Source organism: Hemibagrus wyckioides, linkage group LG18 (genome assembly GCF_019097595.1).
Source record: "Hemibagrus wyckioides isolate EC202008001 linkage group LG18, SWU_Hwy_1.0, whole genome shotgun sequence".
Taxonomy (NCBI): Eukaryota; Metazoa; Chordata; class Actinopteri; order Siluriformes; family Bagridae; genus Hemibagrus; species Hemibagrus wyckioides.
The window spans coordinates 23,042,042-23,057,218 of NC_080727.1; the positions used below are offsets into that span (position 1 = coordinate 23,042,042).

General features: G+C 39.8%; 2 protein-coding genes across 6 annotated transcripts in view; one reads left to right on the forward strand and one right to left on the reverse strand.

Moving 5' to 3' along the window:
- Positions 1–321: 321 nt before the first annotated feature.
- On the reverse strand, positions 322–7,737 carry nlrc3l1 (NLR family, CARD domain containing 3-like 1). Its single transcript, XM_058416050.1, has 6 exons — positions 7,622–7,737; positions 7,161–7,354; positions 4,545–4,730; positions 4,332–4,431; positions 3,042–3,282; positions 322–2,261 (listed from the first exon to the last, which is right to left on the reverse strand). The coding sequence occupies exons 2-6, from the start codon at positions 7,310–7,312 to the stop codon at positions 727–729; spliced, it is 2,214 nt and encodes a 737-aa protein (XP_058272033.1). The 5' UTR covers positions 7,313–7,354; positions 7,622–7,737; the 3' UTR covers positions 322–726.
- A 4,332-nt stretch (positions 7,738–12,069) lies between these two features.
- The window catches only part of cnksr2b (connector enhancer of kinase suppressor of Ras 2b), a 43,698-nt gene continuing 40,590 nt past the window's right edge, over positions 12,070–15,177 (forward strand). For 2 of the 5 annotated variants that reach the window (XM_058416242.1, XM_058416243.1), the window contains exon 1: positions 12,070–13,111. In XM_058416242.1, coding sequence (XP_058272225.1) covers positions 13,048–13,111 — 64 coding nt within the window. In that variant the 5' untranslated portion in view covers positions 12,070–13,047. The remainder of the gene's footprint in view (positions 13,112–15,177) is intronic. The other 3 variants (XM_058416244.1, XM_058416245.1, XM_058416246.1) reach the window with 3 other exon arrangements.

Genomic DNA, 15,177 nt, shown 5'->3' on the forward strand with positions numbered 1-15,177 from the left:
AAACTGCTGAAGAAGTTAATGCTGGTTCTGATAGAAAGGTGTCAGAATAAACAGTGCAGGACGGGTCAGGGACCAACACAATATTAGGCAGGTGGTCATAATGTTATGCCTGATCTGCGTAGTTTATTGTTATCTGATGTTGGATTTAATTTGGTCATTAATTGTGTGTACTAATCCCTCTGTTAACTTAATCGAGTCCTGTTACAAATTACAAATAATTTAAAAGGGTAATTCTGACTAGCTCCAATTTAAAAAGATTTAAAAAAGGTTTTTAAGCACATTTCTCATACTTCCTGGCTGTGAATAAACAGTTCAAGATATTCAAAATACTAAGACAGTAAAATGCAATAAATATGTTTATTTGGTGCAGTATTTAGCACACATGCTGTTAATTAGAACTATTAAGAAACAAGGCCCCAGCTCTGCTGTACAGATGAGATGTAGCTCAGAATTAAGTGCGTCTGCCAAATGCCGTGAATGTAAATGTGTGTAACGCTGCTCTAAACTCTCGACAGCCATGCCAATGCCATGTCAGTGTCTGTCTGTGGTGAGAATACTCCAATCTGCACAGCAACAGATGGGCTACAGTCAATAATTCTTTCCCAATAATTCTTTCCATTTACAGGAACTCTCGATTATACTGTGCTGCTGCAAATCTGACACAAAAAACACAGAAGAAAGACAATCTGTCATCAAAATCAAAATCAGTTGAAAAACAGTGCCAGTTTAGTGAGGATGAGGGAAAAGTTCATCTAAGCATCTCTGAAGGTTTTCTGTTCTCTCTGGAAATTCCCTGAACTTCTTTTTGATGTAGTTTGCCGTCTCTTCCTGAGCCTGCTGCTTAGAAGGCCTTGTGTTGATAAACAAGATGCTAAGCAGCTCCTGATTGGCCTTCACTGACATGCCCAAGAGAAAACGCAGAAAGAGGTCATAGTGGCCATTTGGGGCTTGCAATGCTTTATCTATAGCACTCTTGTACAGTTCCACCAGATCCACTTTTGAACCCGGAAACTTTTTCATCTTTGTACTTTCCAGAACGTTTTTCTTGTGGTTCCTGAAAGAAAGGAAGACGTAAAGAGCCGCTAAGTACTCCTGCATCGTTGGATGAATGAAGCAGTCCACTTTCTCCTGATACATCATAAATGTTTCGCGGTAGAACTGTGTGCACAGGCCAGCGGTTAACACGGCGTCTTCAGCTTTCAGACCAGATTTTTCCCAGAGGTCTTTCTCGATCAGGAACACACCCTTCTCCAGCAGCTGGAAGGCCATCTTCCCAAGCTTCAAGAAGAACTCTTCATCTTGTGACAGCAGTATCATGCCTCGCATATTTATATGCAGGAGTAGCAGGTTGGTGTAGAATTGAGTAAGAGCTTTGGGGTGTTCTCTGCTACGGAGATCCTTCTCAAGCAATCTGCGCACCACTGAGCAAAACCGTGGTAAGTAGCACATAATATAGAGCGTCTTGCAAGACTTGATGTAAGCTACAACTCTTTCTGCCAGCTCCTTCTCGGGGATGGTGTTCCTGAAGTAGGCTTCTCTCTGTTCGTATGTAAACCCGCGAACCTCTAATAATTGGTGGATGCATTCTGCGGGAATCCGGTTGATCACCACGGGTCGAGTGGTCACCCAGACGTAGGCAGAGTACAAGAGGTTTCCCCTGATCAGGTTGGCGATTAAAACAGTGGTTTTTGCTGGCTCGCTGTGATCACACCAATACGCAGTGTTGCGAAAGTCAATGGGAATAGTGTACTCGTCCAAGCCGTCACAGATGAACATCACCTGGCAGCCTTCAAACTCAAGGTTATCTACTTTTTTCATCTCTGGATAGAGTCTACAGATTAAATCCACGAAGCCTATCGTTTCCTCGGCCACTTGGTTCAACTCCTTAAACGGCAGAGGGAGCAGAAAAAAGATGTCTTGGTGCGATCTGCCTTCCACCCAGTCCAAGATAAACCTCTGAACTAGAAACGATTTGCCAGTCCCTGGACTTCCTTTAGTTATCACTGTTCTTATGTGCCTCTTCTCAACAACCTTAGAATTAAATATATCGGTGAAGGACAATGTGTTTTTATTGCTGCGAGAATCCTCGTGCAGCTCCTTTATCTGTCTAAACTCATGCTCGCTGTTCACTGCAGCATTGCCACCATCTGTAACGTACAGGTCAGTGCAAACGTCCTCGAAACGGGTTTCCCGGGGCAGGTCTTCAGAAACATGCTCGTATATCCTTTTCAGTGTCTTTTTCAGCTCACAGCGGACTTCATCTGCAGGGGAGAATTAAACAGGAACAGGCTTTTTCACATCTTGATAAAAATAGGGACGGAGGAAGATCATATAGAAGCTATTAGTGAAGCTTAAACACACTGGTCTATACCTGCTATCAGCTTTATCATTAATGTTAAGGTTTTTAAGGCAAAATATTCTTGCAATATTAAGTTACATTCTCCTCACAGTATAGCAGCATTATCTACTCTCTGTCACACAAGGCTGTGACAATGCATAACAAAAAACACTGATTATATCATATTAATTACATATTTATATATACTATATTTATGGTTTTCTTCTTTCTTCTTAGTCTTATGTTTTTGTGCATGTTATATCTTGTACCTGTCTAAGCTCCTGTACCTGGGATCAATAGTATCTATCTATCTATCTATCTATCTATCTATCTATCTATCTATCTATCTATCTATCTATCTATCTATCTATCTATCTATCTATCTATCTGTCTGTCTGTCTGTCTGTCTGTCTGTCTGTCTGATTTCTGACCAGTCAGGACAAAAAGGTGTGGCTACTTGCCTGTCAATCATGTCTGTTAGGTATTAACAATCATTGTCTTTTGTGGGTATCTGTCTAAATGGCTGCATTAGTAATATTTTATTATATTTCTTTTTTATCTTTTTACTAACTGCAAAATATCATTATTACACTATAGGGCTAGGAGATAGTGAGCTTAATTCAGAGCTTACTCAAAGTACTCAGTCATTACAGAGTGAAACAGAAAGACCTCCTAATTATTTCACTGGTGTTTATATACTTACTTCTCATGCACATTCCCTGCAGTTGCTCAGCAATGTATTTTAATTTCATGTCATTCAGGAGCACTAGTGTGATATTCAGAGACACCTCCAAGCCACAGAGCTCCAACATTTTATCCACCAGATCTATAATGTCCAAGCTGCTAAGCTGATCTCGAAAGTGCCTGGGGTAACGCTCCCACAGGGTTCTCTTAAAGTGCTTGAATTGCTCTTGGCTAAGCTGCTGCAGGCTGCTCTGGAGGACCTGAAAATGGACAAGAAATTATTTGGCAAATGTCATTGATATGTTTGAACATATTCTGGTAAATAAGTGAAGTAAAGGTGTAACTGCATGATGCTGTACCTTAAAACTAATGTATACAATCTAAATGTGTCTGTGAGATGAAGGTGCTTGGTCTTTTCAGCACTAATGTCATTATAGCAATAGTCCTCTTATAACAAAACTATTAATAAATACACAGATCAGACATAACATTATGACCAGTTCCAGGTGAAGTGAATAAGACTGATGAGCTCCTCATCATGGGACCTGTTAGTGGGTGGGATATATTAGGCAGCAAGTCAACATTTTGTCCTCAAAGTTGATGTTAGAAGCAGGAAAAATGGACAAGCGATTTGAGCGAGTTTGACGAAGGGCCAAATTGTGATGGCTAGACCACTGGATCAGAGCATCTCCAAAACTGCAGCTCTTGTGGGGTGTTCCCGGTCTGCAGTGGTCAGTATCTATCAAAAGTGGACCAAGGAAGGAACAGTGGCGAACCGGTGACTCAGTTCAATTGCTGAAGACTTTAATGCGGGTTCTGATCAGAATCCTCAGTGCAGGATGGGTCAGCGTTGTTTTGACAGCAAAAGGCGGACCAACAAAATATTAGACAGGTGGTCATAATGTTATGCCTGGTCAGTGTATACTTTTACTGTATTTATATATAAAGTACAAATGTTGCAAATGTACTGCAACACTGCTGAGGCTTTCAATCCCTTCTCCGATTATAACCGGGCTGGAATTGAACAGTGATTGCATTTCAGTGTGTATTGCATTTCTACTCTAACACACCGATAAAAGCTAACAGTAATGCGTCAAGTATCTTTATTCACTTCTAACACACCGCCAGCTCTGTCTTTCAGTGTTTATCGTTTTCTGCATGTCTTTAAAGTAAAGTGATAGTGCTTGTGTTTTGCATTTCACTTTTATTTCTGTGAATGAAGAGAAAAGATCTGGTGATGAAGGTGTGGCACATTTTTCTACAGATCACTAATAAAAAGTAATAATATTAGTGTATTAACGCCTCTCACCTTAAAGGTGAAATCAATGGTCAGGGCAGGATATCGCTTCTCATTAGGATCAGATGACTCCGGCTTTAAAGGATGAGTATCATTTGGTTTTTCTGGCATCCTGGTTTTGAAAAAAAAAATGATATACATATACATTAGTTATATCCTGTAATCAGACTGTACAAGGAGAAGAACAGACAAATTACATGTACAAGACCAAACCGGTGCCCTCACATTTCTATGTCTTTAGGCTCTTTGTCCAGGTTCTCCCCACTGGAATTAGAGCAGCAGCTCGACCCTGAAGAGTCCCTTCTATTCAGCTGAATTTTACACCGACTATACGACTCTGCTCCTGTGCAAACATCACTGTGCATTGATTCGTAACTGGGGGCAGGTGATGCGGCTCGGTCCACCTCATATCTGTGGAAAAAAGGAAACATTGCATGATACCATCCAAACATCAGACGAGCGCCAGGAATAAATTATAAATATCAGTATATTAGGAGCATTATACGATTATTAAAAATACTCTTTAGATAAAAAGGGCATTTAGGAATAAAATAATTTTATTCAAATCAAATTCAAATTTTATTTGTCACATACGAAATCATACATAGTACGACGTAGTGAAATGCTTTTTACGACTGTCTTACATAAAAGAGGAAAGAATAGAAAGAAAATGTGTAAAAGAAAGTGTAACAGATATAAAAGTGTAAAAATATAAAAGTATAAAAACAAACACAAAAAATATATATGTATATATATATATATATATATATATATATATATATATAGTAAAATATAGTATATGTATAGTATATGTGAAAAATAAAACAATATAAAATAAATATATGTTTAGACTCTATATGTACAGAAGATACAGTGTATGAATATGAATATATGTAGATAAAAGGTCTGCTAAAGTCAACATTGAAATGGTGATGCAAAAGAGTGTAGTATGTACAGTGTGCATATGTAAGATAAATATATAAATACTGTATATTGTATAAGTGTATATGAGGCAAAATATAATGTCCAATTTTACAGGGAGCAAAGTGAGGGGCTGGTAATTCCTCTCCTGCTTTGTGCTAAAGTCCACTATCAGCTCCTTAGTCTTGCTGACGTTCAGGAGGAGATTGTTGACCTGGCACCATGTGTCCAGGTTTTTAATCTCCTCTAGGTAGGCCGTCTCGTCGTTACTGGAGATCATTGGATCATTCTAGTCACTAATCTGTGTGTGTCTGTAAACGTTAAATTACATAATACACATGTATGTTTATCACATGTTGTAACTCATACTGGATTTCAGTTAAGAAAGAAGTCACACAGGTTGAGTGAGGGAGCAGTTCAGTTGACTCACTAACAGTAAAGCTGTTAAAGACTGAAATCCCCAACAACTAGTTACTGATTGCCATCATTTTTCCCGCTGATGTACCATATTCTTCACTTCACTCTCTTCATGGCTGTACACAGATCAGCCATAACATTATGACCACCCGCCTAATATTGTATCAGTCCCTCTTTTGCTGCCAAAACAGCCCTGACCTGTCGAGGCATGGACTCCACTAGATCCCTGAAAGTGTGCTGTGGTATATGGTACCAAGATGTTAGCAGCAGATCCTTTAAGTACTTTAGGTTGTGAGGTGGGGCCTCCATGGATCAGACTTGTTTGTCCAACACATCCCTCAGATGCTGGATTGGATTGAGATTTGGGGAATGTGGAGGCCAAGTCAACACCTCAAACTGGTTGTTGTGGTCATCAAACCATTCCTGAACCATTTTTGCTTTGTGGCATGGAGCATTATCCTGCTGAAAGAGGCCACAGCCATCAGGGAATACCATTTCCATGAAAGGGTGTACATGGTCTGAAACAATGCTTAGGTAGGTGGTACGTGTCAAAGTAACATCCACATGGATGCAGGACCCAAGGTTTCCCAGCAGAACATTGCCCAAAGCAGGACACTGCCTCCGCCGGTTCACCTTCTTCCCATAGTGCATCCTGGTGCCATGTGTTCCCCAGGTATGAGATGCAGACCCACCCGGCCATCCACGTGATGTAAAAGAAAACATGATTCATCAGACCAGGCCACCTTCTTCCATTGCTCTGTGCTCCAGTTCTGATGCTCACGTGCCAAATATTGGTGCTTTCTGTGGTGCACAGGGGTCAGCACGGGCACCCTGACTGGTCTGCGGCTATGCGGCCCCATACACAACAAACTGTGATGCACTGTGTATTCTGACCCCTCTCTATCAGAACCAGCATTAACTTCTTCAGCAGTTTGAGCAACAGTAGCTCGTCTGTTGGATCGGATCACACGGGCCAGCCTTCTCTCCCCACGTGTATCAATGAGCCTCGACCACCCATGACCCTGTCGCCGGTTCACCACTGTTCCTTCCTTGGACCACTTTTGATAGATACTGACCACTGCAGACCGGGAACACCCCACAAGAGCTGTATTTTTGTAGATGCTCTGATCCAGTGGTCTAGACATCACAATTTGGTTCTAACACATCAACTTTGAGGACAAAATGTTGACTTGCTGCCTAATATATCCCACCCACTAACAGGTGCCATGATGAGGAGATCATCAGTCTTATTCACTTCACCGGTCAGTGCTCAGGGTGATCGGTGTATGTTATTACATAGTAATAAAACTGAGTTACTACATCCATTATTATGACCATTGTGTCTACTGCTATTACTGCTCACTACAACTGCTTCCTTCTATGGCAGACCAAGGCAATCGAGCTGCCTATGACGTCACCTGGAGACTTCTAGAGAGTAATTGACCTTGCACTAGTCCAGAAGAAGTTAGCAGCACTGGTTTGACCCCTGTAGTGATGATGTACCTCTCTGTGAGTGCCTCCAGCTCCACGTGCCGGAGAGCCATCTCTCTGTGGATCGCGACATCATCTTCCTCTTCCTCAGCCTCACTGCCGAATGCTGAAGCTCCGTAGCCGAAAGGCACGCTGTTATCAGACATCGCGTCTTCGTCCTCCATTTTGCAGCACGGTGTCTGCCTTTTGTCTGAACTCTGGTGTACCTTTAGAGGAGCAGAGGGATAACTGTCAGGATAGTTTAGTGGACAGAAAAAGGACAGAAAATAAATTTAAGCTGTTGTCGCGTCACAGGCGCCGACATTTTCGCTTCCGCGTCACAATAAGAGCTGTTAACCTAGTACTATCGAGCCGATTTTAGTCCTCTATAACCCTTATTCCAGTTTATTTCGCGCCACAATAACAACTGTACAAGATTTAAATAAAATAATCCAAAATATAAACAAAAACTAAGCGTCTAAAATCTACCGTACCTGAGCCGAGAACTTTCGCTTTTAAATTACGGGTTGCCAGATCATCATAAATATCCCTCCCACACTTCAGCAGGGGAAGGAAATAAATTGCAGAGCCAACGACAGCTATATTTATTTTAAGTAGATCTAAATTATTTTTTAAATTTTTAATATTTTGTATATTTAGTATGAGTACTTGTTTTGTATTTAAATAACACTCGAATGAAATATAAATACGCCGAAATACTAAGCAAAAACAACAAAGCGGCTTTACTCAAACTAATTTTCCCTGTTATTAAGTTTCATGTGATTTATTCACTCTGTTCTGAACACGTCTGAATTTTAACAGCTGTAAAGGGAAGGCTTTCAGACAGCGTGTGACCGGCAGCCACGTTTCCAGGTAGGATCAGAGGCTCACCCCGGAGGACTTGGCAACCCTAGTGGGGAGGCGTGGTCTTTTTTTCTTATGGCATTTTTACTTCTCAGGTGCATTACCGCCCCCTGCTGTACACGTTTATATTAGTCATAGGAGAACAGCACTGGGACTTTATTCATGTTGTACGTGTTGTCTCTTACTTTCATTACTTTCGAGCTTTAATTTAAAAATGAAGTTTTTTGTTTTATTATGTTGACAGAAAAATACAGTTCAGCACACAAAACACAAAAGCATCTATAGTTATTCTTTATCAATTACATTTTAGATCCATTTTCCCTTAGACTTGTGTTTCAAGAATCTTGGATGCTCTCAACACAGAAGAAATGATTGAAATTGTTCATTGCCTTGGAAAATATATAATCTTATTATTCACTCACTGAGCACTTTATAAGGAACACCTGCTCTCTAAATATTTATTTAATTATCTAATCAGCCAACTGTGTGGCAGCAGTCATTTTTATTTTATCTTTTTATTTTTTTTTCACTTTATTTTTCACTTTTATTTTATTTTATTTCCTTTCCTTTCATTTCACTTTATTTTATTTTATTTTGTTTTGTTTTATTATATTTTATGTTATCTTTTTTATTTTTTATTTCATTTCATTTCATTTTATTTATTCTAGACCCTGTGTGCGTTATATAGGATGCACTGTGAATATTGTGCTACATCAGTGTGTGCATTTTAATAATTTTATAATAATTAATAATATGATTATTTTATTAATAATAAATGTTGTGAGTGAGAGTCATTAAACTCACACCATCACCTGGATTAAAGAGAAACTAAATTAACCAAACAGCTGACAACAATCTTTCTTTCTTTCTTTCTTTCTTTCTTTCTTTCTTTCTTTCTTTCTTTCTTTCTTTCTTTCTTTCTTTCTTTCTTTCTTTCTCTCTCTCTCTCTCTCACTCTCTCTCCCTCCTTTCTTTCTTTCTTTCTTTCTCTTCACCATTTGCTCATTGTGTGTATTAAATTGAGTCAGTAATAGTCAGTTACTTTTCACCCGCATGAGGAGACACTGTGAAAAATGGATTCTTTAGAAATAGTAAGGTTCATCATGATCACACACACACACACACACACACACAGCACAGATGGTGAAAAAGCCGGGGGTGAATAGTGAAAGACTGATCAGGGGCACAGGTCTTGAACTCATTCATCCCCCACCAATCCTTCTCTCCTCTAAAGCCTCTCTTCAATTACTCAATGCTCTGAGTCTAGTAAAGATCAAAACATCTGTTACCAACACACACACACACACACTCTCTCTCTCTCTCACACACACACACACACACACTCTATATCAGGCTCTCCAGACACAATTCAACTGCTTCTTTTGAAAACTCAACTGAACTGTTCGGAGGATTTCCTGCAGGAGAATGTGCATTAGAGATGAAGGTGTGTTGCTGCTTTTAATTCTTTGTTGTGGATAATCCACACTAAATTCTTCCCAGCGTTTGCTTGAACCAGCATGATGTGGCAGCTGTGCAACAATGAAAGGTAACAAACAAAACAAAACTCAGCAACCAGACTGGCTAGGATTAATCTCACAAAGCCCACAATTATTTACACCAGTTACGTAAGAAATAAAAACCCAAACATCTCTCTCGTCCTGGTTCCTTTAGATGTTTTTAACTCTACATAAACAAAATCAAATGATATCTAACTCTCTTTGCCAAATAATCTTAATGTATTTTAAATATATTTTCATTTGACAAACTTAACTTCATTTTATTTAGCTTTCCAGCTCTCCATTTCTGCCCACTGCTGTCTCACATATCAACAGGACATCATTATATAATCATTGTTATGGTTACATCATGGAGGGTGATATCTTGCTGTGTCTTTCTCACTTTTAAATAAAACATTTGTCTGTAAATACCATCTCAAGCAGTATTTTATAATCTTTCTTATACACTTACACACGAATCCTTGAATTCAGGTGTTGTTTTTCAGGGGTTGGGCTCGGCCCCTTAGTTCCAGTGAAAGGAACTCTTAATGCTTCAGCTTCATACCAAGACATTTTGGACAATTTCATGCTCTTTGTGGGAACAGTTTGGGGATGACCCCTTCCTGTTCCAACATGACTGTACACCAGTGACCAAAGCAAGGTCCATAAAGACATGGATGAGCGAGTTTGGTGTGGACGAACCTGACTGGCCTGCACAGAGTCCTGACCTCAACCTGAGAGAGTGTGAGGCACCCCAGAACTGGGACATCTGCTTTTACCTGCACATGAATGTAATATGGAGTTGTCCCGCCCTTTGCAGCTATAACAGCTTCAACTCTTCTGGGAAGGCTTTCCACAAGGTTTAGGAGTGTGTTTATGGGAATTTTTGACCATTTCTCTAGAAGCGCATTTGTGAGGTCAGGCACTGATGTTGGACGAGAAGGTCTGGCTCACAGTCTCCACTCTAATTCATCCCAAAGGTGTTCTATGGGGTTGAGGTCAGGACTCTGTGCAGACCAGTCAAGTTCCTCCACACAAAACTTCCTTTTACTGGAACTAAGGGGCTGAGCACAACCCCTGAAAAACAACACCTGAATTCAGGGTGTACCAAAACTTTTGGTATAGTAAAGATGTAAAGCTCACATGCTACCTGCAGTCAGTTATGAAGAGAAACACATTTGTTTCAAACTCATGGATTTGATGGAACTGGTTTCTTTCTAGAGCAGCTCAGGAAATAGGCACACTCTACTGGAGCTGTCTTATTATTATTATTATTATTATTATTATTATTATTATTATTATTATTATTATTATCATTATTATCATTATCATTATCATTATCATTATCATTATTATTATTATTATTAGTAGTAGTAGTAGTAGTAGAAGTAGTATATATAAATGATAATAACATGCTAGATTTCTCTACCAAACAAATTTTCCTGTCCAGTCACCATCATGCCAACATATAAGACAGGATTTCTGTGTTGAAGATGACACAGACACTCTCTGAAGTAAAAATCTTCCTTTTTTCTTTTTGTTTTAATGTTGTGTCTCTTATATAGGACTCGTATTGGTATGTTCTCCCTCTGAGACTGTGATATAACTGATGTTTATTCAGAGTGGTGGGTGTTCCATTTTCATCCACATATCCATATTCATCATTTACAAAGCCTCTTAAAGTAACACTTCAGTAAAAACATGAAGTTATGTAAGGCAAAGATAAAAGTGAGAGCTTTTATTTCCAGCTTAATTACCTGTAAACTTATTTCTTGTCCAAGTGACTACATTTAAGCACATTAGGAACGTTTTAAGAGTAAATAAATTAACTACACTGATCAGGCATTACATTGTGAGCAGTGAGAGGTGAAGTGAAGAAGACTGATGATCTCCTCATCATGGCCCCTGTTAGTGGGTGGGATATATTAGACAGCAAGTCAACATTTTGTCCTCAAAGTTGATGTTAGAAGCAGGAAAAATGGACAAGCGTAAGGATTTGAGCGAGTTTGATGAAGGGCCAAATTGTGATGGCTAGACCACTGGATCAGAGCATCTCCAAAACTGCAGCTCTTGTGGGGTGTTCCCGGTCTGCAGTGGTCAGTATCTATCAAAAGTGGTCCAAGGAAGGAACAGTTGCTGAAATTGCTGAAGAAGTTAATGCTGGTTCTGATAGAAAGGGGTCAGAATACACAGTGCAGGACAGGTCAGGGCTGTTTTAGCAGCAGACCAACACAATATTAGACAGGTGGTCATAATGTTATGCCTGATCAGTGAATATTCTTATGTGAAGTGGTGAGCCTCACTAACCCAGCTGTATTCATTTCACTCACTTTCTGTAACCACTGCTCATGATCCAGAGCCAGTCTGTGGAACACTGGGCATGAGGCAGGAATGTTCCCTGGATAGGATATGACTCACACACTTTCACACACTCATTCACACCCGGGGACAATTAATCTTCAATACACTAATCCACTTAATGGCATGTTTTTAAGAGGTGAAAGAAAACCTGAGCTTCCAGAGGAAACCCATACAGACATGTGGAGGACTGTCATGTGGAGGACATGAACAGACAGTAACTGAAGCTTCAGGGTTGATCTACGGACCCTGAAGCTGAAGCTGTTTCTATTTCTGTTCTACAATCCATGCAGTCTTGAGATGCTGATACATCATCTTCGACATGGAGCCTTGTTACCACATCCCTTGAGGATTAGAAATGAAAGAGCAATTTTATTATCTGGCTCTTCGTTTTGCACAGATATTTTTTTTCAGTTGCACCCTGTAGATCATTAAATCGTGCCACACCTTATGCCATGGCCACCTTCGTCACAAAAAGCTCTCGTGTAACAGCTGATAATCGCTTGGAGAAAAGGGTTTTGTGTTTTAGTACGGTGATTTTAAGGGTTAAATGAATCATTTTGTCCACAAATTCAGACAACACAGCTAGAAAGCTAGCTTCTTTTTTAAACAATCATTAATCATTCAAATAAAAAATTCCAGGATTTGGAAAGTGTCCAGCTCAGAGCTGAATGATGTGTGTGATCCTCTTTGTTCGTCCATATGACATGACGAGACAAGCGATGCGCGAAATCCAAAGGAGAGCGGGAAAGACGGGAGGCGCGCTGTTTACTACTGCTGACGGTCGCTCCTGTCCATATCCACCGACGCGATGTTGACGTAGTTTAGCCCATCGTGTGCGAGAAGGAGAGCTGGGGCTATGCAAAGAACATTCGACTAGAAGAAGAGCTCAGGAGAAATCAAGTCAGTATTTGGATTCTGTGAAACGGACAAGTGAGGAGGAATGCGCTGAAACGGACACGCATGCACACACACACACACACACACACACCTACACGCAAGGGATGATCTGGACTTGACTGAGCCCCTTCGCTTTTCTCTAAGTACTCTGCTGGTACACATCATCAATGGAGCACGAAGCAGACGATCAGAATGCAGTGATCAGATCTGAGATTTAAGAGGCACAGAATTGCGCATCTGAGTGATCCGAGTCGCTCCCTTTGCGCCTTTGTTTGGCACTGACTGCAAAAACTTCCACTAGGATGGCTTTGGTCATGGAACCTGTAAGCAAGTGGACAACGAGCCAGGTTGTGGACTGGATGAAGGGTAAGGAACTGGGAGATTTAAAAAAAAAACAACAACAACAACGTGAGAATTGCTTCCTGATCTGATGTGCGTATATGTATATTTTCTCACACCCAGATGTGCGCATTTAACGCACTGTCGAATTTCGGTAGTGTTTACAGTTTGAAACACTGACGCAATGCCTGAAACACACATGGTGGAACATTGCTATGACTTCAGCTGATATTATGTCACAGACTGCAAAAAAAAGGCACACAATGTGTTGTGTACGCGTATTATGTTGTTGGTATTGTCATGTCAATTCAAGCCAGGGTTAGCTGGCAATACATTATAAGCACGACTGCATATATCATTATTATTATTATTATTATTATTATTATTATTATTATTATTATTATTATTACTAAATATAACCAAGTGGTCACGTCGTGATGTCACGCTAAATGAACAATGACGTGATCACGTGCGGAGTAAACAGTTGGTCTGCTAGACTAACCAAAACAGGCAATGCTACAGAACAGAGCACAGTGACTTGTTCAGCAGGTTGGTGTTATTACGCAGACATTAGCCTGGTTTACTGTCTGTCTGGAGTTTTGCATGTTCCACCCATGTCCATGTAGGTTTCCTTCAAGTTCCTCCATCCATCCATCCATCCATCCATCCATCCATCCATCCATCCATTCAAAAAAGCCTCCTAGTAGGTTAGTTGGATGTGCTAAATTGCCCTTAGGTATGAATGCATGTGTGTGTGTGTGCAAGCTACCCTGCCATGTATAGGCATTCCATTCAGGGTTTTTTCCCAACCTCACGTCCTGTGTTCCACCAAACTCACCGTAACCCTAACCTGGATAAAGTGCTTACTGAAAGTGAATCAATCGATTTAAACTTTAAACAGCAAACCACATAGGGTTGAAAAAAACACCTTGTTTGATATCCATCTGGATTATTTCTAAGGTTAATTTAGGACACCAGCAGTAGACGACCCTTTTAGCACTGATGCACTGAAGACACAGAAGCTGTGTATTTAGTACTCAATTCTAGTACAAGTTGTTATGTTTGTAGTCCACAAGCTTGAGCACTTTGCTCCAACATCAAGTCTCCTTTCCTCTTAGGCATTTTTACACCGTTGTCTGTTGCTTCGATTGAATTTTGTGAATAAAGTGGATCAATATCTTAATCCTTTCAGAGAAGATTCACACACTAATGCCTGGCTTGGCTGCTATATCGCCCTTTTTGGATCACCCTGTGCTCTGTGTGAGACTGCAATTATATCCTGATGATTATAATTCTTCAATTAACTCCATTTTTACAAGAATAATGGCTTAAAGATATAGATATAGCCTTGCTTTCTGTCATTCTGAATTGTCTGTATTCTTACTGTGAAAACCTTTCTTACATAGAAAAATCGTCTCAGAGTATGTCAGCAGTCTGTGATTGGTCAAACAGGGGACAAATCGCAGCACCCCATCCCAGGTCAAATCAGGCCTGCCTAAAAAGATTATATTTCTAATAGCGGTGTTCCAACAAATTTACTTTTCCACTTATTCTAATGGGAAATGGGATTTTTCCCATTTCCCATGAGCAATATGTTTCCAATGAGCAATATGTGGTGGCAGGTTTCTTATTTTTTTTTGAAGCATGTGCTAGTCTTCAGTTTTTCCTTATCGGGGAGCTGTCGTGTGAGAGCTAGCTAGCAGAGAGATAAACAAATTGAAAGAAAAAGGGATGAAGCCGCCCACCTCCACCCCCAAAAAATGCTTTTATAATTTCATCATAAATAGTTGATCTGGGTTATTAGTTGGGTTTTTTTTCAGGCTTTATTTTAACAGAGTTGAGAAGAGGCAGGATGGTCAGTGTTTCTGTTGTTTTCATTTGCTTTGTAAGTGGCTTCAAAAATTGAAAAACAAACTGCTCTCGAAAATGCCAACCCTTGATGCTTGATAGTATCGGGGTTAAAGCCTTAGTTGCTGCATTTAATGTTGTTATATTTATATAATTTATATATTTATATTATATATATATATATATATATATATATATATATATATATATATATATATATATATATATATATATGTCCTTTATCC

Excerpts from the sequence above, each read along its gene's own strand:
- nlrc3l1 (XM_058416050.1), bottom strand. The coding sequence starts at position 7,312 with ATGGAGGACGAAGACGCGATGTCTGATAACAGCGTGCCTTTCGGCTAC. Across the intron at positions 3,283-4,331 it reads CCATTGATTTCACCTTTAAG|GTCCTCCAGAGCAGCCTGCA; the intron begins GTGAGAGGCGTT and ends GTCCATTTTCAG. Across the intron at positions 2,262-3,041 it reads GCAGGGAATGTGCATGAGAA|ATGAAGTCCGCTGTGAGCTG; the intron begins GTAAGTATATAA and ends TCTCCCCTGCAG.